General features: G+C 35.3%; 2 protein-coding genes across 3 annotated transcripts; one reads left to right on the plus strand and one right to left on the minus strand.

Annotated features, from left to right (window-relative positions):
- Positions 1-546: 546 nt before the first annotated feature.
- Positions 547-15,487, minus strand: LOC142517630 (flowering time control protein FY). 2 transcript variants are annotated; one of them, XM_075619954.1, is made up of 18 exons: positions 15,071-15,487; positions 14,515-14,606; positions 12,475-12,543; positions 12,164-12,268; positions 11,095-11,190; positions 10,943-11,025; positions 10,790-10,861; positions 9,439-9,536; positions 8,772-8,831; positions 8,624-8,684; positions 8,437-8,524; positions 8,200-8,263; positions 6,250-6,328; positions 4,914-5,003; positions 3,211-3,299; positions 2,356-2,900; positions 2,033-2,254; positions 547-856 (listed from the first exon to the last, which is right to left on the minus strand). In XM_075619954.1, the coding sequence occupies exons 1-18, from the start codon at positions 15,372-15,374 to the stop codon at positions 749-751; spliced, it is 2,325 nt and encodes a 774-aa protein (XP_075476069.1). In that variant the 5' UTR covers positions 15,375-15,487; the 3' UTR covers positions 547-748. The 2 variants fall into 2 exon arrangements, with proteins under 2 accessions (XP_075476069.1, XP_075476070.1); XM_075619955.1 differs by having other exon boundaries at positions 2,356-2,897; positions 15,071-15,486.
- Positions 15,488-23,502: 8,015 nt separating this feature from the next.
- Positions 23,503-25,334, plus strand: LOC142518830 (uncharacterized). The gene is made up of 2 exons (XM_075621648.1): positions 23,503-24,719; positions 25,191-25,334. The coding sequence occupies exon 1, from the start codon at positions 23,817-23,819 to the stop codon at positions 24,708-24,710; it is 894 nt and encodes a 297-aa protein (XP_075477763.1). The 5' UTR covers positions 23,503-23,816; the 3' UTR covers positions 24,711-24,719; positions 25,191-25,334.
- Positions 25,335-25,587: the final 253 nt, after the last annotated feature.

The raw sequence follows: 25,587 nt of genomic DNA on the forward strand, positions 1-25,587 counted from the left end.
GAAGCTTTTTGAGTGGTGGTTTGATAAGTATCATGCAAGGGATGAGCTCGAGGACTGGGCATGAACGGCTGGGAGACTAACAATAACACGGGAAATCTTGAGTATTTTTATTGGGTTTTGGCCGCACTGAGAGCTGTTAACTTTTGTTGGCATGTTTATGTTGCAAGAAGGGTGGTCTACAAAATGATTGGAGGAGAACGCGAGGCTGATTCTGGTTCTAGCGAGAAAGGATCAGATTACTAAATCAGTAGGTATTGCATATCGATAGACGGTTAAGATGAACTTTTCGCCCTCAAATGTAATACAAATTTTGGTTTATTAGTCATACTCCTTCACAAATTCTTAAACGCTATGGCTTTGAATCCCTCTCCCCTACTCATTTCTAAACGGATTGGACGTTCGATATATCGTAGTAATAAGACAAGGAATGTACACTCTGCAAAAATGACGACATTTTCTCGAATGAGAACTTCCATCACACGTAGAATCCAGCATACTTTTAAGTAACTAAGTATTCAGAGAAATCAAACCCAGATGAGTCCACGCTGAACACAAATTAATCTTCAATTCTCACCTGAAAATAATTTGGCGATATATAAAACCCAGTACAAGAATCAGAAAAAATTCAACGACTGACTAGCTAGAAATCAGCAAAATTTCGTCATGACAGATTCAGGTTACAATGATTATGTGTCCACCATTTTCCTGCCTAATGGCTGGATACAAAACATAACAAACTAAAGTGATTTTACTGATGAGATTGACCATGTGGTGGGGGGCCTGGGGGCAACGGTGGAGGAATCCCCGACTGAATGCTAAAATTTGTCTGCATTCCAGGTGAATTCGCATTTCCAGACTGCAGCAAGTAGTAAGCAACTACATTAGTCTAAAATTGAATAGAGTGACACAATAGAAACCTATTAATAAAATGACTATAGTCTATACTTGAATATAGCGACACAATAGAAACCTATTAACCACATGAGACAGAGACGACAAAAATCGATAAATTGATACGAGAAGACAGACCAAAAATATTTCTGATCGATAAGATTGTTACTGTAATGAAGACATGCAAAACCACGTCAACAAGTTAAAATGTTTTTATTGGTCCATTGAAGGAATTATTTAAGAATTTGATACGTTATTATTCTCTTGTGAGCATCAGGTGTCACCTCTGCTATATTAGAATGCTGATCCCTAGGAAAAAATTCGGACAATGTTATTGTTTTCGGACAATAATTTCTCATTTTTTAAGAAAGCAACATAATTATCTCATTTTATAATATTTTATAAAAACTCATTTTCATATCTCTTAATATAATCATAACTTATTTTTCGTTATTTCAAGACGCAGTGGCACTGCACTTCTCACGAAACTCAGTACATTTCTCTGTTTCTTCCGAAGATTTATCATGTCCTTTTCAAGTCAAACGTTCATTTGTTATTTTGGTTAAATTTTTAGGTATGGTGTTTTTATGTCCATATAATGAGAATTAACATAAATACTCGTTCTCAATCAGGTAAAGTGAGGGGGCAAATGACTCAAAAAGTGGAAAACTGCGACACATGACCCGAGTCATTGTAGATAAAGACCAGGATAAATAGGAGCTTAAAGCGGTGCAAGATACAAAGCCAGATATGCGCCTGTCAGAGCAAGATGCACTAAGACATAATGTCGTAGAATCTAGTTGTATGAAGAAGACTCAATTACACAGAGATGACATGTAAAAGGTACATTAAAAGACTTTAAGACACAACAAAGAGCTCACTTCGTTTAACAGTAAGGGCGTGTTTACAAACTAGTAACAGGATTAACAATGCCGACACTATTCAGATTTAAAAACCACCTAAGTCTGCAGTCAACAAGGAATTATTATCCAGCTGCATCGGTGCATTGTCATACACAAATAACAAATATAAGGGGAAACATCCAATATTCAAGGAGAAATCGTAATGCGTAGCTGAATATAAGGGAACAAACTTATAAGATTTTACCAGGCGGTTTATGGTGGTGACTAAAGTTACTCACCGGGTAATGATTAAGTCCAGGCATCATTGGCATCTGCCCAGCTTGAGGCCTGCTGAAGCCACCACCAGGAGGATACATTTGAATGCCAATTGTGTTGGAAGAGCCCTGCATGTTAGGCAACACATTTGCAATTCCACCCGGTGGTCCTGATCCAGAAGACATGGGATTCATGCCCATAAAATGACCTTGGGCCAACGGCGGACCCATTTGATTCATACCACCCTGTCACATGGAAAAACAGGAATGCATTTAAAATGTAGCTCAAAGTCATTATCTAGCAGAATTTGTGTTATTGTGTCACTTGGCCCGTTATAGTTTCTTACCATTTGACCGGGCATTGGTACTAGGACTGAACTTGGCATGGATGGATTAGGCAAAGATCCTGACATTGAAAATGGTGCATTTGCAGGCATATTATGTGGTTGCATCTGTAGGGGCGGGCGAGATAAATGAGGATGCGGTACAAAAGGTAAACGAGAAGTGGGCTGTTGCTGAGGCAGATTTGGTGCCGGAAATGGCAAAGAGGACATGTGCTGCTGTAAAGATTGGTGATGTTGGGCTTGCGCAGAATTTTGTTGATAAGACTGATGTTGGTTGCTCACGAGAAGAGATGGGTGTGGACCAGGAGGCAGAGGAGGGGCTCCCATAGGCATCGAAACTGATAGAGGGGGGGGTGTCTTCTGATCTCCTTGAACAGATGAATCAAGAGAATTAACAGAGAGCGGCATTGCAACTCCAATTCCTGGGATTGTTCCCTCATTCCGAGGCAACCCCATTCCAAATGGACCAGGGGTTGTCGGGAGCTCGGGTACTTGGAAAGGACCAGGAACCCGGCCTCCTAAAGCAGGACTTTGCTCGCTAATACCTACTAAAATATTAAAACATTACTTTTCTAGAGGTCACATGAGCTGTTAAAAAATCGTTCAACATGCCAGAAGAAGAAACAAGTTCAATATAAGATAGTCCCAATGAAAACATTACATTAATAATAAGATATTAAGAGGATATCTTCTCCTCTATGTAAACATTATTTTATCAGTAAATATCATCTTTGTTAAAAACAAGACAATTTAAAAAACAGTGTGTAGCTATCTTAAAAACCTCAAGTTTATACTAGTTCTGAAATAGGCCAACCACGCAATTGGAAAATGACACATTATATCCAAGTGAAAATTAACCTTGATTTTGTCCAGGTATAAATTTATCACGTGAAGTGTCACCAGGCCTGTTTCTGCACCAAAATTTTGTTGCATGATCATTTCCTCCACTGCAAAAATAACAAGTACAGTCGGTTGAAAAATTATCATTCTCACCGCCTCGGAACTAATCTTATTTAATTAACCTATATCAAATTTTAAAACAACTAGCAAATGATCATGCTCTTCCAAACTGAATGAAAACTAAAAAATATATTGCACGCAAGTTGGTTCATAGCTTTGCTCAATGCCCAAAACTTTGGAAAATTTAGCCGTTTCAATAATTTCAAATTTTACTTCCAAATTTAATATATTTGCAATGTAACATAGGCTATTAATATGTGCCGACACAATTATATTTTAGTATGCTTGAAAATATTTGTTATTGTTAAGAGTTATGGTTTTAAACACAATGGATCAGATAAGGCGGCCTAATTTAAACATGGACACGCATAAATAGCTCCCCTTCTTCGTTTTCTGGTAAAACAGTTGGAAAAATTGAACTTAGAGCTCTTCAATCCTTGTGCTACACCCAATATAAAAACTTCAAAGTCAATGAAGTGCCAGCTTTGTAGTTGCATAAAATAGTTTTTTTTCTCTTTATTTATTTATTTCTGGTCTACATGGGACGCTCTTCACTATTACACGGGAAAGGAGTCAGTGGATCGATGGAAATAAGAAAAAATAAATATGAATCAAATGGAAGACAATAGGCGCTATGAAAAATGAAGTTCTATAACTGCAGCGCACAAGTTTAGAAGAAAGGGGAAACTGAGAAATAGTAGAAAGCAAACAGCAGCGTTTGAAGCCAAATTTAATTCAGAGATGCAAAACTGCAGAAAAATATGTCCCTAAAAGGTTCCAACAACCCAAAACACATCTCAGCAAACATAGTTGGTGCACTTTGGATCAAAGGAGAAATTACATTCTGTCCGAAAGCTCAATGTGTAGCAATGGCATCTAGCTCTGCTAATCTTCTTAACAACCCAAAAACAGATAACATTTAGTCAAAATCATGTTCCTAAGTTTATTATTTTCTTTAAGTTTTTTACAGTTGATATAAGAGAACTTAAGGAATCAGGCATGTTCGAGTGAAAGGTGGATCTCCTCTACTTTTGTAGGCTCCATCCTTATGAATTCATAATTCAGAAGGGATCATGAAAATTCTCAGAAGAAAATACATATATCCTACAGATGCAGTAGTCTCTCAAACCAGGATTGTAAAAAAAAGGTGAAAAAACTAGCAGCAAGACGTTAACTTAGTTGTACAAGAAAGATTGTTGTATTTTTTGAAGACCAACATCAATCAAGTACAAAATAAAGAAAGACCGTTTTAGTCACATCATAGTTTATTCTTTCATATATTAAACATTGGTTTCAAGCACCACAAATCTGGAACAGTTAATGAATGCTAGATATCATCCAAGTTAAGACCGAAATAAATATAAAACCAATATAAACATTGAAACGATAAAAAAATGTAAAAGAAAAAATACAGAACAAAGCTCTTTTTCAGGCTATACAATTTCTCAAAAAAAACAAATTTGAATGACATGAAAAATTGATATGTCTACTACTATTTCTATTTTAAATGGACATAAGCAACAGTTTACTTCCCGACATTCTTAACATGCACTCATACACAGTAACACACATCAAATATCTGCTTACAGATAAATTGGTACCTGCATAGAATGTATCCAATAGGATGCCATGCAAGGTCCCAAACACTGTTATCATGCGCATTCTGTATCTCAACCTGGGGAGATTCATGCCTGCCCACATAAAATAAGATGAGAATTGGCGACAATTAATGGATATTCCCTCGCAACTTTCATGCTGCCAGTAGAGCACATCATACCCGTACTGCAGAGAAATTAGAAGCCTTAGTATTGCTTATACAAAGCAACAACCAAATCAAAAACTTTTTAGGAAATCCAAATGGTGAGAGACTTAAATATGACGAATCTCGAATAATTTAATAATCCTCAATTTTCACAAGATGTCAGAAGGTAACAGAAAGGTAGAAATTAGTAAAGAGCAGTACTCAGAATTCATGTGTATCCATGTTATCTTGAGATACTCTATAGTCTATACAGGAAACGATGACGCACAACCACCATAGTTTCGGTTCTTATGAAGAACTGTGAAAGAACCTCTTCTTTCACAGTTTTGACAAGTTCTGCCCATAAAGAAATAAAATTTATCCTTCTGCATGAGAAAACTTATGCTGGAAAATGAAATTAAATTTCAAAAAATTTCAAACAAAAAAAGTATTGCTAATTAATATTACAGCTAAGAAAATTAATGTGGCGTGTATAAAAAGATTGGTTGCAACCAAAAAACAGAAGAATGGTATAAAACTAGCTCTTCTCACTCAACAATAAGTCTAAAATATTTAATAACCACAAGTATTAACTTGCAGAATTAAACATGCAACTATTTTCATCAACATAAACAAGTGAATATGCGAAATTTGTATTCAAGAAACGAGCAGATTAAAGAGCAAAGATGAAGGGTTTAACATTTTGTATGATTTGAAAATTCATAAACTACTCAATTTTTTATTTATAAACAATTTAATATTTAATTTATTTTTCACCAAAAATTTATCTAACTTTTATAAAAATTCGATAACTAAAACTAATTTTTTTAATTAAATTAGCATCATTTGAATGACCTGTTTTGAAACACAGAGATCGTCCATGCTTTGGCAAGTTTATGGTGTTATTAATCAATTTTACCTAATTTGAGGCATTGCATCAAAATTTGTGGTCAATTAATTGATCAATCATTCCAAAACCAAAAAAATAGAAGCCTCATTGGAAGCTCCTTACCATAACAAATCTCAATAAAAGTTTAAACAATCTTCGTCCATTGAACAGGATATACATGTAAAGTCATCCATAAAAGGTTTTGAAGAGAAGCAGTGATTTGCACACTTGGAAAGTAAGAGTTGAAACTCAAGGACTTCAACATAAAACTATACAGAAATATCAAGGATCACAGCGAACAATTTACCCAACCAGCCAATGGAAAATTGATCCATCAAAACTCCCACTAACAAAGTAGTCTTCGTGAAATGGATGCCAAGCTAGTGCTGTGATAATTAAAATACAAATGCAGGATCAGATTAAACCAAAATATGTATAAGAGCAATAATAAAAGCCAGTCAAATAAATAATTAATCAGAAAAGTCGGATTTAGCAGATGTTTATCCATTTTACTTGTTTCAAGCTTTATCCTAATTCCAAATTATATAATTAAGCTTTAAACCAAACAAACATTCCAGGTTCTCAAATCACCGAGCCTCGACTTTTTGGTTTACAGCTCTCACACAAGACATCAAGAAGAAACTACCAGATAGAATTACATCAACACACTGCAAAGACCTTAATGCAACTGGTCATACAGAAACTTTATTTTCATTAAGAGAATATCTTTATTTTGTATTCCCAATCTACTTGTTCAACTTACAGTGTCTCTTTTTTTCTATCGGAAACGAAGTTATATTACATAATTAAAAGTTATCAATTAGAAGAAGTGGACAAGTGATCGCACAGGAGAAAAGGAAAAACAAAGCCATGATCATATCAACAACATATATAACTCCAATCCTTCAATAAATGTGAGATCAAGAAATTCTTCAACTCTATATGTTTCTCAATCCAGCTAGATACTCAAATCTTAATATTGTCCAAACACTCTTCAAATTATTCTTATAGATTGTCGAAAATCCTTCTATCCCACTACAACCAAACTGAGCAACAAATACAATGAATTATAACTGTACAAAAAATTCCACACTTCTTTCCCAGTTCACGTCCAAGATCTGCAGCAAATAGCTCGTGTGAAGATCTTGGAACTACCCATACCAAACTCATATCCTCCAAAGCTCTAAACCAAAGACAGCCTCGTGAAAGAACAATGAATAAGTTGTGGTCATGAGCCATCATGCACAATTAAGGATGAAAATGAATCTATGGATATAGTACACACAAATAGTGTACCACAACACATGAAGAAATATTGTAAATCTTCTTTCACTGAAAGCTTAATTTTTTTTGTTTAGGATGTTAATCTATTATCTAGTGATTAAAAGTATAACTCTTAAGCCAATATCGTTAAATCCCTAGCTAAAACAATGTTGAAATTGAATGAATGGAATATTTAATTCATAAACATTTGAATTGTATGTTCATGCTCTGCATAGGAGATCTACCTAACTTGCAAGATACATTTCGCGAGATGTGATTATATTGTTATTAAACAACAATGGTGAAAGGAAGTGTTGGCATCATGTGATGGCATTTGCAACAGAATTCTTGAAGAAGCTTAAGGTTGTTCATTGGAAGGCTACTTAAAAAGTCTCAAGTGAAATGTATACATCACAAAACTAAAAACATTTTAATATTGAAATCTATTCGGACTCAAGTTAAGAAGCTGGCAAAGGTAGAAAATCAACACCAGATTATTGTATTATGTATCAGAAGTTAATGCGACTTGGAATATCAAAAAGAAAAGTGTGGTCTCAGAGGCTGGTGCTAAAGCGAAGAAGGTAGAGAGCTCTCTCATTCAGCAAGTTAACGGATTCAAACTTCTTCCGCTCATTCAACACAAATAGCCAAATCTTCTAAAAGATTAAGCTAGCTTGTTTTCATCTTCATGCTCCAAACAAGGAATTTGATTCTAGCATGAGGAAGAATGTAGAGATAGCAAAATGAGGACTAAACCCTTTCATTTAATTTACTATTGTTTCTCTTCATAAATAACCCTAAAAACCCTAAATAAATGGACACCTAAAAATCTATTAAGCTAAATGTACATCTAAAAGTCTTGTGACATTTCTTAAGAGCCGATACATATAAATGAATAAACAAAAACAAATGACACTCGCAAGTCGCATGCAAGCAACCAATGTGTATTCTCTAGTAAAATAAAGCATCTCTAATGCAATAAGACCTTCATTACCTGTGACATCCTTCCGGTGCCCACGAAAAGATTGAAGCTCCTTCATCGCCCTTATATCATAAAGCTGACAGCGAAAAAATTCTCAAGAACCATAGAGAAATAATTGAAGTCTTGCATATTCCCATTCTTTTTTCAACAACCTTTCTACTTCTTACGCATTGTGCGGGGACGGAAACAATAAGACATGGGGGACAGCATTTCAATTAAGGACCATATAGAAGTAAAAGACAGTATTACCTTGATGATTTGGTCTTTTGAAGCTGTTAAGACCCAATTACCGTTTTGATTCCAACTCACACACAGAACTGTATTCTTGTGTCCATGACTGACAAGCCAAAACTTGTGTTCAATTAAATCAAGCTATGAGAATTAAATATAACTGAAATTTGATTTAAAAAAGAATATGCAATAGCCAGTTGATTACAATGAACAGAGTTCTCTCCCCGACTTAGCATCCCATAGCTTGACAAGATTGTCCTTCCCACCTGTGAAAATACACCACTTCATTAGTTAACAATACAATTCTCATAAACTGAAGAGTTTCAAAATGACTGAACTAATAGAGCACACACCCGAGACCAATAATGACTTGCTAGGATGCCAGTCAACACACTTTACATCCCAACCGTGGCCTGCCTGAGTTCAAATGACACAAGAAATTTATAGGTTACTTTATGTGAGCATTAGGTTGTAGAAGTGATACGTTTGTAGTATGTCAGTAATCGCACTTATATCCCAACCATGACCACCATGCATAAGTTACCATTTCGAACCGGCAGATCCCTGTTTTATGCAACTTTTCCTTCATCTATAGGCTAACTTTTGCAGGGAAAGATGATACCTATCAACTGATCTTTTGTGTGTATGATATTAAAAAATAACATTTAAATAATTTCGGGTCGCATCATGTAATAGAAAGAAAAATTGATGCAGTTGAGGTATTGTCTGGTGTATTCATGAGATGTCAGACCATAAAATCATGAGTATTCTAAAATCAGAGGTTTATCCAAAATAGTCAGCTTAAAAGACCAGCACCATATGGCTGAGAATTGGTGATTTACATAGGCAGCAACAGAAATTTTACAAAGTATTATCTAATCTTGGGTCAAATGCTATCGTTTAGTGATTTAACCATTCCCTCGTGTAGCCCATACGGGGAAATAAGGAAATACGGCAACAGCCAAGAGTAAACATAGTCAAAATAAAATCAGTCCTTGATCAACACTTTGTGGACATTACCGGATAATGATCGCTCCTCTTGACACCTAGCAAAGTCCCAGACTTTAACAGTTGTGTCATCAGAACAGGAGCAAAACTTCAAATCTGTCCTACAGAAGCTGGCCAACATGTAACATGCATGAAGTTAGCGCGTGCTTGTCAAACTGAAAGTGACTGAATTTTGATCAAAGAAATCATCCAGAAGCAGTTTTCCCTGTCTAAATATTACAACTAAGGAAATAATGTTAACAGTACAATGTAGAGAAGTAGATATATATTGCACTCCACATCTTAGTTTGTGCACTTAGTACGCTGGTTCAATTACGTGGAGTCCAGGACCACAATGGGGGTCCAGTGTAAATGAACTATATCGAGCTGCATATTAGCTAATTTTTTTAATTTGACTTTTTAATCAAATAACGTTTGAGCTGGCTCGATCTTGATACAAATTCTAATACATGAAAATTGAAGGTTTAAACTCTACTTAAATGTTTGACAATGACTCGATCCTAACCATCGAATGAAGCTGATAATGAAAAGAAAAACAAAAGAAAATAGTGTAAAAAAATAACCAAAAAACAGAATCAGAAACTATCTGCGAGATCTGTAGGAGGAAATTGGGGTAAAGACACACAATCATAGTTAACCTATTGAACTTAAAAATAAATGTAAAAAGCATAAACCCATTCTAAATATTAGTGATGGCTTGGTTTTTTTTAAGCTCAATCAACATCGTCAATCGCAGTCCAGCTCATGTATGTTTCCTAGATCTGCAGCTGAATCCTCCTCAGCCATGGAAATTTTAGGGGTTGCTATGAAAGATGAAAAGTTTAATTAAGGCTAGAGATAGATTAAATTTTTTTAATATACGATGGAGGTGAAATAGTAGCACTTGTACAAAAATCATAAAATGGAAATTACTTGATACAAGTTGAGAATATTAGAAATTTGGTTTGATAGGAAAAAACAAAAGCCTGAACACTTCTAGTCAACAGAACTTTGTGGGTCACACTATTAAAAAAATATAGCATAAAATTAACAAGCTAAAGTAAAAAATATATAACAAATTACATGATAAAACAAAATATTTTGGACTTAGGGCTCAAAAAATATTCTAGTCAATTAAGCTCAACTCAAGTTTGAAAACTAAAAACTCTAATATTAATGTGGAGACAGATAAAAAACCTCACAAAAATCAGCTTGGTTCTTTACACCCATCAAAGATCAAACAAAGTTTTACCTTGTGTTTGTCATCACCACATAAAAAAACTAGTTGAAAATCAGCAATTACGGTGCTGAATGCAACCCATCCCAAGAAAAATAAAGAGAGATGATCGCTATTATATAACCTCCTTTGAGCATGTACATATACCTTAAGCCACGGACTGACTCTTTGTGAGCGGATTTATTGGCTTTCACGTTGTTCATGTTATTTTGCCAATACCTGCAACCAGATGCCTGTCATGGCTTTGCCCAACAAACTAATGAAAAACTCTTGACAATATTTGCCTGAACACTAGATTACTTTATTGAGCCACCATCATCCCCAGTGACCATCCAGTTCTCATTATAACTCCAAACCATTGATCTGACAGCTTGTTCATGAGCCTGTCAATAAAAAATTCACATGATTACACTTTACTCAAACAATATGAATCAGCGATTAACACGAAATACCTGTAATATCATTTCAAAATTAAATGACTGTCCATTCCAAAGTGTGAATTCCCCACTCTGAGATCCTGTAATAAGACGTCTACCACTAGGAGTCCACTGCCAGCAAATGCAAATACATTAAACTAAGAAGACAAAAACCTACGTATTCATCACCTAAAATCCTTAGATATTTGGGATTTATTGTAGGACAACAGCAATACTAAGTTCAATGCAATTTCAACAGATCAATTTTAGCGTACAAAAGAACGTAACAGAACAACAAATTATGGTCTTGGGAAAAGAATCTAAAAGGTTGAAATATAGTGGATGATTTAATACATCACATAGCCTATATCATAATAAGAAACTTGGAAAATTAGGAAATAACTGAGCACTATACATAATTACATATTATTTAATAGACATGGCAACTCATTCAAAAACTTATATTTCTTGTTTTAATTCTCTCAATCCTCTCAATTAAATGGCAAACATGCTAACATCTCAGACTGAGGTTGTTACAACCATGAGTACAGCGACCTGCCTATACTGTAGGTGTGGGCTCTTTCTGATAACTCTTCATTTTTTCAGACTTCCAGTTAAATATAGGCTGACCATTGTGGTTGAATTGACCAGCAGTAAGCACAAAATCCAATGGACAGTCCTAGCAAGTATTAAACACCATTTGGCAGTTCTAACGAACAATTGCATCCAATTACTCGATAAGGAAAATTGACACCCATGAAGAAAGAAATCTTCTCAGCTTACAATCAAAATACAGGCCTACGTAATGAAGGAAACAACAATCGACCAGAGAATTAAATTTCTAGTGAAGTGCAGAATTTCATTCAAAAAAAGAGAAAACGAAACAAAATCTTCGGTTAGGATAAAATTTGGTGCAAACACCAATATTTGAGATGAAAAAGAGGAAGTGAAGCATCATTATCGTCTTGTACTGGTAAAATGACAACTATTAACCACAGTGAAAAGGTGTCAGGTTGCTGAAGTCAATGCATCGAGAGATATACTACATGACATCAGAAAAATAAAAAATAAAAGTAAGAACTGGAGGTTAGTTCTTTCAACTTACCAGAACTCGATTAATCGAACAACGATTTTTATTCAATGATGTATGTACAAACTTTGCTGTGAAACTTGTTGATGGGTTATCTGAGTATGCTATAGCAGGTAACATCTGCGTACAATGATCAAGGAGGGACAAGGGAAGGAAAGTGAGCACTGTCATAAATGGGTCAAAGTAACTGGAATACATAATTATCAACATTTCTTTGAAGAAGAGCTCCTTCTCAAAGAACAGTCAAATATATGACATAAAGGTGATGATGTTCATAACTATGCCTGATAATAAGTAATGTGATTCAAGAAAGGAAGTTAACAAACATCAATAGCGGCGACTAGGGTAGGCTGCAATACAGTCCTATCTCTTGAGTTGGGCTGGAACATGCGAATCTGCCAAAGAAAGAAGAAAACGGAAACTTGAGCATACATCATGATACATAAGTTGAAGAACCTGGTATTAAACTCAGAATGATAGATAAAACAGAACATAAAACTGAAAGAACGCACCAAAAACATCAATTTGGCTAATCTCTAAGTTTAAGCATGACCCTACTCCACTACAGCAGTACCCACCCCAACATTTACTATGACCTCATAATTTGACAAGACAATCGGACAGCTTAGGTCCACAAAACAACATGGCATTACCGACTTAGTATCTTGAGAGCCAGGACTTTTTTTTTATTGCACATCAGATGCCTCTGCCTCCAATCACCAACTTAGAGTATCTTCGTCCAAAATCGAAAACTTACTCTCCAAACTTATACAGACATCCAATCCCTTTCTATTTTCTAATTTTTAATTTTTTTCTCTTATTACACATTCAATTTCTGTAAGACGAGCCATAAGGGTGGAAATCAAAGAACAGCTAGGAATCCTACTCAAAATCCTCTAGAAAACTGACGACACTTGCGAGGCTTTAGACTTCAAACACAAAAAAGATAGAGATGGACCCAAAAGCATTGAAATACATATCTCAAAACAGGGAAACAATGTGTCTTTTCTAGAGTATTTCATCTGAGAAAGAAGGAAACTGTGAGTGAATCTACGAAAACAATTCTTATTGATAGAGTTCACAGGTTTATTACATTCTTTTGTGCAGGTCTCATATTGCCTATTTGTCTACAATTGACTCGCTTCTTTCTTTTCGTCACTTAGCCATTTTTTATCGTTAAGTGATAACATAAAAATAATAATCTGCAAGACTCTTGGGTTATTCAAGTACAGTAAACATCAAGTCAGATGCTTTTAAGATTCTATAAGTACATGAGAGCAGATTTCTGTACTGGTATATACCACAGCAAGAGAATTTCGTTAAGAATGGTTGTTTGACAGTTTGTATTAAGCTTTTTATTCAGTTGCAGCAAAATAAAAGGTCTTTTCTAGTTGCAAAGCATGCATAAACAACAAACAGGCCAATCAACCGTCTTTACGATCCATTAAGGCAACAAAAATGGAATCATTTCACACCCATTTGAATATGGTGACTGTAATTAAAATAATGAAAAAAGAGTCCTCTGTAGTTTTTTTTTGGTTTTTAAAAAAAAAACTCAGGTGAAAGTATTTTTTAACAACAGGTGCGTGTATAGCATTTTTTAACAACAGGTGTCTGTAGATCATAGATTTGACATCTGCATAAAAGTTATAAGCTATAAATTATTATATATTATATTTCTGCCACCTTGCTAAATTAATCACAGTATGAACAATTGTTTATTGAATCTCAAGATTAAGTGATAGCAAGAACAGCAATCAGAATTTAAAAAAAAATTACATACATCATGTGTAAAAAAAAGCATCCTTTTGACTTAAGAAAGTGCTGCAAAACTCAAGGAGATTCTAGGAACAAAATATGAAACAAATGTCTACCGATGTTAAGTCAAGCTATAACGCAAATTAAGTTGGAGCAATTGTGATGTTCAATTAAGGCTTATCATAACCGTGACATGATACTTTTTGCAGGATATCATAAAAGTAGACCCAGCAACAGGAGGCAGAAGATAGAATCTTTATATGGTCATATAAAATGATCCCACGCAATCATTCATATATGTAAGTCAATAAAATTCTCAAAGTGGATGTATTTTCTCAAATGTAAAAGAGAGAGGAGAGAATTAAAAATATCAAAAAAATTGGTCAAATGAAGGATCAGGTAGGTTAGCCTTAAAGTGGTATTGCCATCAGATATAAGAGCACCTGAAAATTAGACCAAAAAAACAGCTGTTCAAATCAACTGTATGGAATTAATATCAACACCTTTGAAGCTATGATGCTTTTGATGGCGCAACTAAGAACTTTAGATTGCTACATCCAAATATTACGCAATAAGAAAATATAGTCAACATTCGTAACAGGCATCACCTGCATATATCGTACAACAGTACTTGTATAATCAACTGCCCGTCTTTGTCCAATTTTCCTCATTCTTTTTGCAGCAAAACTATCTGCATTAGCTGCCAAATGTGTAACAAGGTAAGACAGAAAGCTCACCAATACTTGTCCTTGTGACGATATTTATTCTAGAAATAAAATAATATAAAAATAAATGGACAAATGATATACTTCGCTTCTGCGTTAAAATTAATATTCAATTTATAATTAAAGAAAAAGTATCATTTGTCAAGCATAAACACATCCAAAATGATAATAAATATAACTTGTCTTAAATTGCCAAATACCAAAGAACGATTCCAATTAAGCTCGAGTTATTTGATGTTTCAAATGGGATCTCTTCATTGACCACATGTTTTGATTACCAAAATTTTCTGCAATTCTAGTATAAATCTGTCCACATTACCAAAATTCCAGGAAAACAAAGACAACGACATGGCAAAAACGCAACCTTGAAAGAAATCAGATAAAAAGAAGCAACTAAGATAACAAATAAAGAAGAAGATGAGAACCAAACATTTACTACCATCATACGGCTGCTGCATAGAGAAAAAGGGCTGAGCAGACGGGTGTTGAAAATCAGGTGGGGGAGTGTTCAGAGTAGTGGAGGAAGCAGAAGGCTGCCGCATTATTTGAGGCGGCGGTGGACCCGGGGGAGGGTGTGGACCCCGCTGGAAATCATGTAGCTGCTGATGGTGGAACTGTTGCGGCTGCTGCTGATGCTGGAACTGGTGAGGATTGGGGTGCTGTGGTGGTTGAGGCAGCGGCGGGCCAGGAGGCGGACGTGAGTGTTGCTGCTGGTGATGCTGAGGATCTCCGCCATACATCATTGGTCGGAGATTGAACGGGAAATGGAGGTTTTTGAGAGACCTGTTGATTAGGGTTCCAGCTTCTAATCGCTCAGTGGAAAAACAATGGAAAATTTAGCTGAATAGACATGTCTTAAATCTATTTTTTTAAAAATATATTTATACTCCATTTTGTGTGTGTGTATATATATATATAACAAAATATGTGTTAAATTTATTTATAAATAGAATTCAAATAACAAAAAATAGAGTATAAATATATATTTTTAATATATATATATTTAATCAAATTTCTTATTTACCATTACATAAATAATAAAATATCGTTTGCTTTATATATATGTGTGTAATTTAGGGTTCTTGGTAACAATGGCGATGGAGGGGTTTTCTCCATTATTCAATCACTCAAAGCAAAAAAAAGGGAGACTTTCCATTCAGTACCCGAATCTCTACAACTTTCTTTCCACTCCCTAATTACCCAAAATACCCCTCAACCTTACAATTTAATAATTGATTTTCTTTTGTAATAAAAGGCACATCATGCTTCCGTAAAGTAAATTAAATCTTTTACTTCTTTGACCGGAGTACCACCGGATTATATTCACCGTATTTTACAGACTGCTCCTCACAGTCCAACCATGCGATCGCAACCGATGGTTACTGATGCAAATTCCTTCAGCAGCACTTGGCACAACCTTAATTTGTTTCCTACCTTATGGTGTACAATAAAAGATAAAATTTTGAAAGTAATACATGATAGGGGCTAGAGCAAAGAATTGATTTTATTCAAACACAAACATTTATTATTACATTGAAAACTCCTGTAGAGGATGAGAAACTTGTTTAGCTACCTATAGTAGCCGAACTTGAAAAACACGTAAACTTTAAAGAAAATATTACAATTTATTTGTAGACAGAAATTGAGGAAATGATCGATGATCTCACCTTCTTTATGATTCCTTATTTACTAGAAGGTTTCTTTGGATTTGAAACTCGGATTCCAAATCTTGACAAGCCTTTGCAACTTGCCTCGGGGCCCTTTAGTGGTTGAGTGGTCCTTTGTCCTTTTTCCACCGATTATTGGTGATCCTTGCATTCCATTCACATGGTGTTTCACATGGTGGTCCTTCTTTTTATTAGTGGGTTGGTCACATTTCCACTTTTAGCTTTGTCGGGGAACTTTGGCTTTCTATGTCCTCGAGGAAAACGTGATTGTGGTCCTTCCCCACTTGTACTGGTTTCGGTAAAGTGTTCCGATCAGATCTCGGTTTAAACCCTTTACCAAACTCCGGCTCTTTCTGGTTCTGGCATTCTGGACAGATGTTTTCATATCATCTTCCTATATGTGCCATATTACAGAATTTTCGATGAGTTTCTTTACTTGCCGGCAATTTGCTGTTCCACAGAAAATTTATTTTCTTTTCGAACAAGTCTTCTGCAAAGCTTGTTGTTTTTCCTGTCATCGTATTTAATAGGAAAGATCCATTTACAGAATTCTGATAGAATTTAAATTGATACTTGACTTTGTCCATCTCTGTTAGACAGACCCAAACTCCCCATGATCTCCTGGTAGATATGTCATCTTCATTGAATGAAAAAAATAGGGGTATTTCATTTTTAGGAGGATCCTTGATGAACTTCTGGACATTCAGGTCTGACCTCCTTAACTTGATAAAATGAAAGGCTTCGTGTGAGCCTTTCCCTGCTGGTTCTGGTGCTGCACTGAAAAAATACAGCTCCAGAATATCTCCTATGGACAAATGATCATTGTTTGTCCAAGTTTCATGTACCGCTTCCTGTATCCACTTTGGTAAGGCTGAAATCTCCGGGAAGCTAGATGAGGTAGTATAAACTAAGGCAAGAGCCCCAAATTCATACCAGGCTTTAACATCCTTTGGATATGAATTTTCTTTCATCCATACCCTATGATATTTTCCTGCAACATCAACTCGCATCATGGCTAGGTTGATGCCAATTATTGTGTTTAATTTCTCCCAAGTATGTTGATAGACCTAAAATGGAGAAATTGTAGCTTCATTAGTACCAACCTTAGTTTTGCCCCTGTCAGTATTGGGTCTAAGGTTGATCTCTCCCTCTTCAATCCCCGAGGTGAATGGTTGACTTGAAGACTCGAGATTAAAATCTGGAGTTTCAATTTTTGTTTTGGACGACTCATCAGAAGATGATCCCGTCTTAACACTTGTGCTAGGGGTACTTGAATCTCTTGCTCCATGTATAGAGTCTTGTACTCGAAAACTCTCCATACGAGAAACTAATGGCTTCTTGATGCCTTGGAGGATAGGCCTTTGTGTCACAGACCATAACTGAGTATATGCATGTAAACATCATGTGATTCGATCAGAGACAATTATCTTATCCGCTTGTTGAAGCATTCCCGCAATTTTCTGCGTTCAGTGCTAACTTGTTAAACTCGGTTTGAAGTATTTCAAGATGTTCCCTCAAATGCCTCTGCATCTTGATGATAGCATCAATGTCAATGCTGTCAATCTCTTGTTAAAAAATCTGCAAGAATATTTTCATGAGATTTAATAATAATTATATCAAAAATATAATTCGGACATAAGGCTTGCCATCTTAATAATCTTGTCTTCTCAGGTTTAGATTCTATTCTATTCCTTAATAAAGCTTTTAGATGTGTTATCAAATTTCAAAGTAAATCTCTTTGCAAGTAAAAATAATGGCCATTTTTCAAAAGTCCTTTTTACTGCATAAAATTCCTTCTCGTTGATATGGCATCTTATGGCTTCTGTATCGGAGAATAAACCACTACAATATCATGTATTGTTGTTCTCCATCTGGTGTGAGCTTTGTCAAAACTGCAGCCCACCAATGATCACTGGCATCGGTATACAATACCAAATCATCTTCATCTTGATGAATAGCCATTTTCGGAAGATTTTCACAAATCTCCTTTAACTGGACAAGTCTTTCTGTGTGTTCTTTTGTCCATATAAATCTTGCATCTTTTTTCAATAATGGACTAAACACTTTCCTATGTTTTGCTAGGTTTTTTATAAACATCCCAGCAAAATTAACAACTCCGAGAAAACTTTGAAGTTGTTTCTTTTATTTTAACTCGTTTGGAAAATTTGCACTTTTTCTACAATATGATCTTGCAAAATTATTCCAGACTCATCGATTTCTATTCCTAGAAATTCGATTTTTCTTGTGGCAATGTCTGTTTTCTTTTCAGATAAAACCAGTCATTCATTTTTGCAAACATTAGAGAAAATTTCTAAATGTTTGACATGTTCTTCCATATTTTTAGATGCTATTAAAACATCATTAATATAGACAAACATAAATTTAAAATAATCTTTAAAAAGATTATCCATCTTTCTTTGGAATATCTGATGTGAATTAACCAATCTCATTGGTAATACCTCCCAAATATAATGTCTTTGGGGTGTGGAGAAAGCTGTTAATTTCTTTCTTTCTTCCTGCATCTGAATCTGATAAAAACCAGACTTACAATCGAATTTAGAGAAGATCTTGGCATTGCGTATGTAACTAATCAGATGTTCTCTGCTAGGTATAAAATACACATCAAATTCCAGAATTTTATTAATTTCTTGATAATTAATAACTAATATGGGTTTTCCTCGTTTTATTTCACCATAATTTCGTACCAGAATACCTGGACTGCTATATTGTGACATTCCTACTTTGATTAGTCCAAGGTCCAAATGTTCATTGATTATAATCTACATATCCCTTTGATCAATAATATTCATTGGGATAGGCCTGCAACGGACAAATTCATACTCTTTGTCTTCCTTAATTTTAAGGCAAGCCTTGAGTTGATTTCTGTCCTACCATGCCAATGGATCTTTATTGTAATTTTTTTATCCTTTTCTTGACATCTTCTAATGATACCTTAGATTCAAACTCTATTTCATTCTTATGTAGAGTTATCTTAAGGCATTCTATATCTTCTTGTTGGAGTTCTTTATCTGCTCTTAACTGGAGCATTGTTTCTCCAAATCGTCTTGAATCTTTCATTTTTGGGTTCAGAATTTTTCCTTCATCACGAGACTTGCTGCGAAACTGGATCGACAATTTTCGGTAAAATGCCTCTCATAGTCTCTGGACTATGATTTTTTTATCACAGTTTGTTGTGAACACTAATCGTCTAGTCCCATTTTCTTGAGTATAAGATTTGAACATTTGTAGGAAATTATATTCTAGTAATATGTCAGCTCCTGTATCATGAAAATAAATTAGTGGTGTTTTTACCTTGTACCGAGGTGTTTGTCCAGCACCGCCAATCATGATTTCAGTCATCTTAACCCCTTTGCATAAGATTAAGATTCTTCTGGAAAAATCTTTTCCAGCAATCTTTGGTAATTCTTCTTCCAAATTATTTGAAAAAACTCCTCGTTTTGCTGTACAGATTCCAGCATCTGAATCAATATAGGCAGCAAAATATTATGCCTTATATTGTTCATATAACATTCCTACTGGAATGTATATGGAGAATGGGCTTGTGGTCATTGGATTTTCCATATTTTATCATTTGCCATAAACTCCATTCCATACTCTAGACGTTTCCAAGGTTTATGTTCCTCGAGAAACTTTAGTCCAAGAATCAGTCGATCTGATTCTTTCCCTGGAATTCCTTGAATCTGAACTTCCAATTCTCTGATATTAATCAGTCGTTGGTAAGTTCATATCATAGGTTGTTCCGAATAGTATATTGAATTACAAGGAAATTGATTCCTTTGCTTCGTAATATCAAATAATATTTCTACTTCCTTCCACCCTTCTGGGCATCTTAGCTTTCCTATTGTAGAAAAACTTTTTAGCTCATGTTGGGTTTCTATGACAAGCGTTTTTCCCTACATGTAACTTGTAATTCTATCTCCCTGGAAAGATAGTCTTCTTGATTCCAATCTAAGACTTTGATTCCTTTATAGAATCGGTTTGTCTTGTATTTGGATATCTGTTTCTTGTATTAAAGGAAACTCAACTCTTTCTGGATAAATTGCCTGGGCAACTTTTTCAAATATCTCAGATATTTCAATGAACTCATTTCTAACAAACAACTCAGAATGATGTGTATTAGATAGAGCATATGAAATCTGATAGATAATAGAATATGGCCTATTACCTTCTTTTATCAGCCTTTTTTCCTTGAAATTCTGATGTAATGTCAAGGCTCGGCTCTCGATCTGCCAAGTTGTAGACTATCCTTGGATAGATCACTCATACAATCTTTCCTGCACAAAGATTTCCTGAGATTGTTCCTATTACTGAATCTTTAGATTTTCCATTCTTTTATCGCATATAGCAATATCAATAGGCGAATCTATTCCTTCTTTGAAAGTAGCCTTTATCATAATCTGAATTGCTCCGATATGAATCTAGGACATAGTCTGTGCTACTTCTATATCCTCGAATCGATATACCTGAATAAGATCTTGGTAATAAACTGCTTCTTCAATATCCGGGGTAGGATCGAAGCGTTTAATACCTCTTTTTTCATTTTCTGGACAGTTGGTCGAGATATGACATCTTGCTCCACATGTCCAGCAATTACAATCTTTGAAACTTTCATTGGCTCGAGTAGTGAGCTCTTCTGAAAGTTTTATTCGTAGGTATTCTTCTTGTTCTTCAAGATGTACTCGATACCTGGGATGATATCATACTTCTTGATGGTCCACTTCTTTGTCCAGATTTGTAAGATCTGGCTTTCTGTCTAGACCAAACAGTTCTTGGTTTCCAAAAACTTCTTCCACTTCGAGCATAAGGATGAGTCCTAAAACTTTTTCTTTTATGCTTATGTGGTTTACTTCCAATAATTGTTGGAAGTTCATTTTCTTTACACCACAAAGGAGTTCTTTTGTTGATACCCCTTAAGCGTTTGTAATTCTTTTGTAATGCTACCATATGACACCATTCTGCTAATTTTTCTTTGAGAAAAGAGGCTCTTCGTGCTAAAGTATCTGGGTTACCAGGTACGTATTTTCTTATGAGCATTTCTCTCCAGGGACTTGGCATTTTTGCGAAGAAAAGCTGCATAGCTATATCTTCTCCGACTCCTGAATTCCATTTATATTCAGTGAATAACATAATGTATTCATCCACCAAACATATGTCATGTAATTCAAGGACTATACAGAGCTTGAGTATATTTCTTTCTCTTCTTTGTATCTTGACTGTTAAAATAGTCTACCCCTATAAATTGTGTTTTAAATATGGTAGCCATTTTTCCAGCGATCTCACTGAGAGATTCACCAGCTAGGACTGACTCTTTCATTTCTAATGAAGTCATGTCCCAAGCAATTTTCACTGATCCCACAAGACTCATTTCTAAAATTTTAATGAATCCTTCTTTGTTGAGATCAAGTGTTCCTGCTGCGATTCTTATAGCAGATGTCCAGTCATCTATGAGATCTTATCTATTTTTGAAATCTAATACATCAAGGTTAAGCATAACCCCGTAAGGATGTATAGGATCTAAAACAGTTTTCCCATAGGGTGTTTGGTGCAAGGGAATTTGATTTGTCCTTGTTCCCGCTGGGTGTGATCCTCCATCAGTATGGAAACCAGATTGAGATTCTCTCATATTTACATTCTGAGATCCCACATTTTCCCTTGGTAGTTCCTGATAAGATGACTAAGTTATAGCAGGTATTTCACCTCCTGCTGTGTTCATCTTCAGATCTACAACCTTGAGATTTGCGAAATATTCCGCAAGCTCTTGTAGATCCTCCAGACCAATCCTTTCTAAGGTTGTAATTAAATTAATTTATTTTCTGAGACATACTTAATTAGATCGATCATCTTTTCTTCTTCAGTCAAAGGTTTTGACACCACTCTGCCCTTTCCTTGTTGATTTAACAAGGGTTCAGTACTGAATGATGGTGGTAACCATCCTCCTGAAGTTCTTTTACTAGAACTTGATTGTTGTTCTAGTTTCTGAATTCTTGTTTGAATATCCTTTAATATTCCAAGAATTTCTTCCTAGGTTTTCAAGGATTTTTTCAACTTGTTGGGGTACAAAGTATAGCTTATTGCCATAGTTTTGTACTGTTTTCTAGATTTCTTTAAGATCTAAAGAGAGCTTAGAGGAATCTGGTACTATATCCATAAACTTATTTGCTTAAATCATAAGTTTACTTGAGGGTGCTGAGTTTTCCCTTCTCTGCTCCTGATATCTAGCAATAGTTAGATGCTCTTGTGTATATTCCAAAATATTGGAATAATCCTTGTAAATTATTTTTCTCGAACCTAAGTTTGGATTCATAAATTTTCGAAATTCTCCTTCCTCAAACATTTTAGATTCTTTATAATAATAAATCATGTGTTTGAAATAAATCAACCTAAAGCTCTGATACCATTTTGAAAGCGCGATGATCAATTAAAATTAAATAAAAAATAAGGGTATTTGTTTCATTATTAAAGATACTTTCTCTCACCATAGAGTTGGAAACAATTCATGTTTGGTTTGAGGACTGAATCCAAATTTACCCCAAAAAAATGTGGGACTCATATCATTAAAACTGATGAACAACGGACTCACCAAACTTGGATTGGTTATTCTCTTTCTTTATGTTATTACATAATATTTGTTTAGTCCATTTTAACAAGGATTTGTTGGAGATTTAATAAAAGACAAAAATTTGTGTGAGACGGTCTCACTGGTATTTTGTGAGACATATCTATTATTTGGGTCATCCATGAAAAATTATTAATTTTTAGGCTTAGAGTATTACTTTTTATTATGAATATTGGTAGGGTACGTTAAAAATAATATTTTTGATATAAAAATAATATATTTTTCGTTTAAAAAATAATAAAATCAGAAAGATAATGATGTGTTATAAGATAAACGAAGGGATATTTTCATAAACTGAGTTATTTAGTTGTACTACATGTAAAAAAAATCTCTTTAATGATGTTTGAAATTTCGAAATGTTTGACGTTTTCGACATAGAAAAATTTGTAAAATAATTTTGATCAATTATTCAATAAAAATGATATTTTCATGTATATCATCAAAATTATTTAATAAAAAAATGATATTTTTCATATATATTTGAAATATGTAAAAAATTATTTTTTTAATTAAATAATTGATCGATGTTAAAAAAAAATGTATAAAAAAGAGGCTAAATCTAGGAGAGAACACAGAAACCAAACGCCAAAACTCAATTCATTTTTCGGAACTCGGTGGTGTCGTCGACAGTGACATCACTACCTTTGCTTCCATTCAACTTTTCAAAAATCATTACTTCTCCCCTTCTCTCTTCGTTTACTTTTCCCGATTATGTTTCAATCCTTAATTTTCATTCGATCTCTGGTTTTTTCCCCCAACTTGAAAACCCATTTTTCAGCCAAGAACCAGCTCCAATCAACGACCCAGCCGCCGCCACCGTCCGGACCTCGGAAATCCTGTTCAGGGCACTTGATTCTTTGGATTTTTTTGTTGTTTATTTGATGGCTGATTGCAAGAACCATGCGATGGAATCCCAAAGAGATGATAAAAGCAGCTCCTTGACGATTATCAAATGTTCCGGCACGTTCAAAGCCTCTGCGGCGGCGGCGGCGGCGGCGGGAGGTGAAATTACCAATAAGCCTCTGTTCGGCCTCTACAATTCCCCGGCCATGCAGCGAAGCGGCTCCATCAAGAGTTTGTACAGCTCCTCCTTTGGCTCGATGGTCTCAGCCGGTAACTCGTTGAAGGGCAAGGTCAGAAAATTATGCTCGATTTTCGAAACCCCAAAACACCCCTCAAGCCCCACAAATTCAGTAGCTTTGCCGCTGCCCTCGCCCACGCCAATAAAGCCGACCAAATTGCTGCTAGCAGCATCGGATTCTTCAAATTTCATTTCCAAAGGTATCCCTTCTCCAGTCCCGGAATCTCCCTTTAGGCTTCCTGGTACTGAGGACAGAGTTGTAGTTTACTTCACAAGCCTACGGGGAATACGAAGAACATTTCAAGATTGCCACAGTGTACGCATGATTTTTCATGGGTTATGTGTGAATCTCGATGAGAGGGATATATCCATGGATGTAGCATATAGAAAGGAGTTACAGAAAGTATTGGGTGAAACTAATATCAGCTTACCTCAAGTGTTTATCAAGGGAAAGTACATTGGGGGAGCTGATGTGATAAAGCAATTACTAGAGGCCGGTGAATTGGTTAGGCTTATAAAGGGGCTCCCTTTTGTTGCTCCACAGCCGTGTGATACGTGCGGTGATGTGAGGTTCGTTCCGTGCTCGAATTGCAGTGGCAGTAAGAAGGTGTATGATGAGGACGAGGAGAAGCCGAAAAGGTGTCCGAAATGCAACGAAAACGGGCTTGTTAGGTGTCCGCTCTGCTGCTCATGAGTTGTGAATGTGAGTGGATGGATATTAAATTAACCTGATGAAAAAGGATGTGATTATTATTTATTTCTGCATAGGCTTTTTTGGGTCATCGTCTTATTTCGTAAAACCGATGACAACCTCACTTCATATGCCGAGGAAATCAGCTATGTGCATTGTGGTTTATGTATGGAACGTAGGTGAACGTTCTCCTTGGTGTTGTACATGTTAATGCCTATTATGTAATGGTTGCCATTGTGCAGTGGTATGCACTTTATGGCTAATATGCTGCGAGTGTTTTTGCAGCTTGTGATAGCATTTTTATGATGACTATGGTTTATTTATTGATAATGTTGAAAACTTTTGCCGAGGCCCCTCCGATGGTTTATTGTATCAAGATTATGAAATGTGAAGTTCTCGACGGCTAGAACTTAGTTCAGTTATATATGTTGTTTGTAGCTGTGAGTATGAATATTAACCAATCGAGTTTGGGAAATTTCTCAGGTTTATGTCACATCTCTTGTAAAAAATGCGATTGAACTAAGCTGAAAATAAGGATGGCCAACCGAATATCAAGCTCACGTAGCATGAGCATCAGAAGCATGGGTCACAAGCACTAAGTTCAATCAGACTTTTGAGTGTATTTTATTATATAGAAATAATTAGTTATGTTTTGACTTTATACATTATTAAATTAAATTTATATATGTTGGAAAGTTAAGTTTAAGGTCGCGAGTCAGTCAGTGTACGAGTTTTTGAACAACTAAATTGGAGCTTGAGTTCGTATAAAAAGCTTGAAATCGCCAGCCCAGTTCTACTTTATGCCTTGAAGGTTGGTATAAAAATGTGACAATTTTAGTTGCATCTGTGGTAGTATATCATCAGCTGGCGACTTTGTTAC

Source organism: Primulina tabacum, chromosome 11 (genome assembly GCF_025594145.1).
Source record: "Primulina tabacum isolate GXHZ01 chromosome 11, ASM2559414v2, whole genome shotgun sequence".
In the NCBI taxonomy this organism is placed as follows: domain Eukaryota; kingdom Viridiplantae; phylum Streptophyta; class Magnoliopsida; order Lamiales; family Gesneriaceae; genus Primulina; species Primulina tabacum.

What these genes read in the sequence shown, in the direction of transcription:
- LOC142517630 (XM_075619954.1), bottom strand. Translation starts at nt 15,374, where the DNA reads ATGATGTATGGCGGAGATCCTCAGCATCACCAGCAGCAACACTCACGT. An exon ending in GATGATGGTGGCTCAATAAA is followed by an intron (nt 10,862 to 10,942) that starts GTAATCTAGTGT and finishes ATCTGGTTGCAG; the next exon opens with GTATTGGCAAAATAACATGA. An exon ending in TACCAATGCCCGGTCAAATG is followed by an intron (nt 2,255 to 2,355) that starts GTAAGAAACTAT and finishes TCCATGTGACAG; the next exon opens with GGTGGTATGAATCAAATGGG.
- LOC142518830 (XM_075621648.1), top strand. Translation starts at nt 23,817, where the DNA reads ATGGCTGATTGCAAGAACCATGCGATGGAATCCCAAAGAGATGATAAA.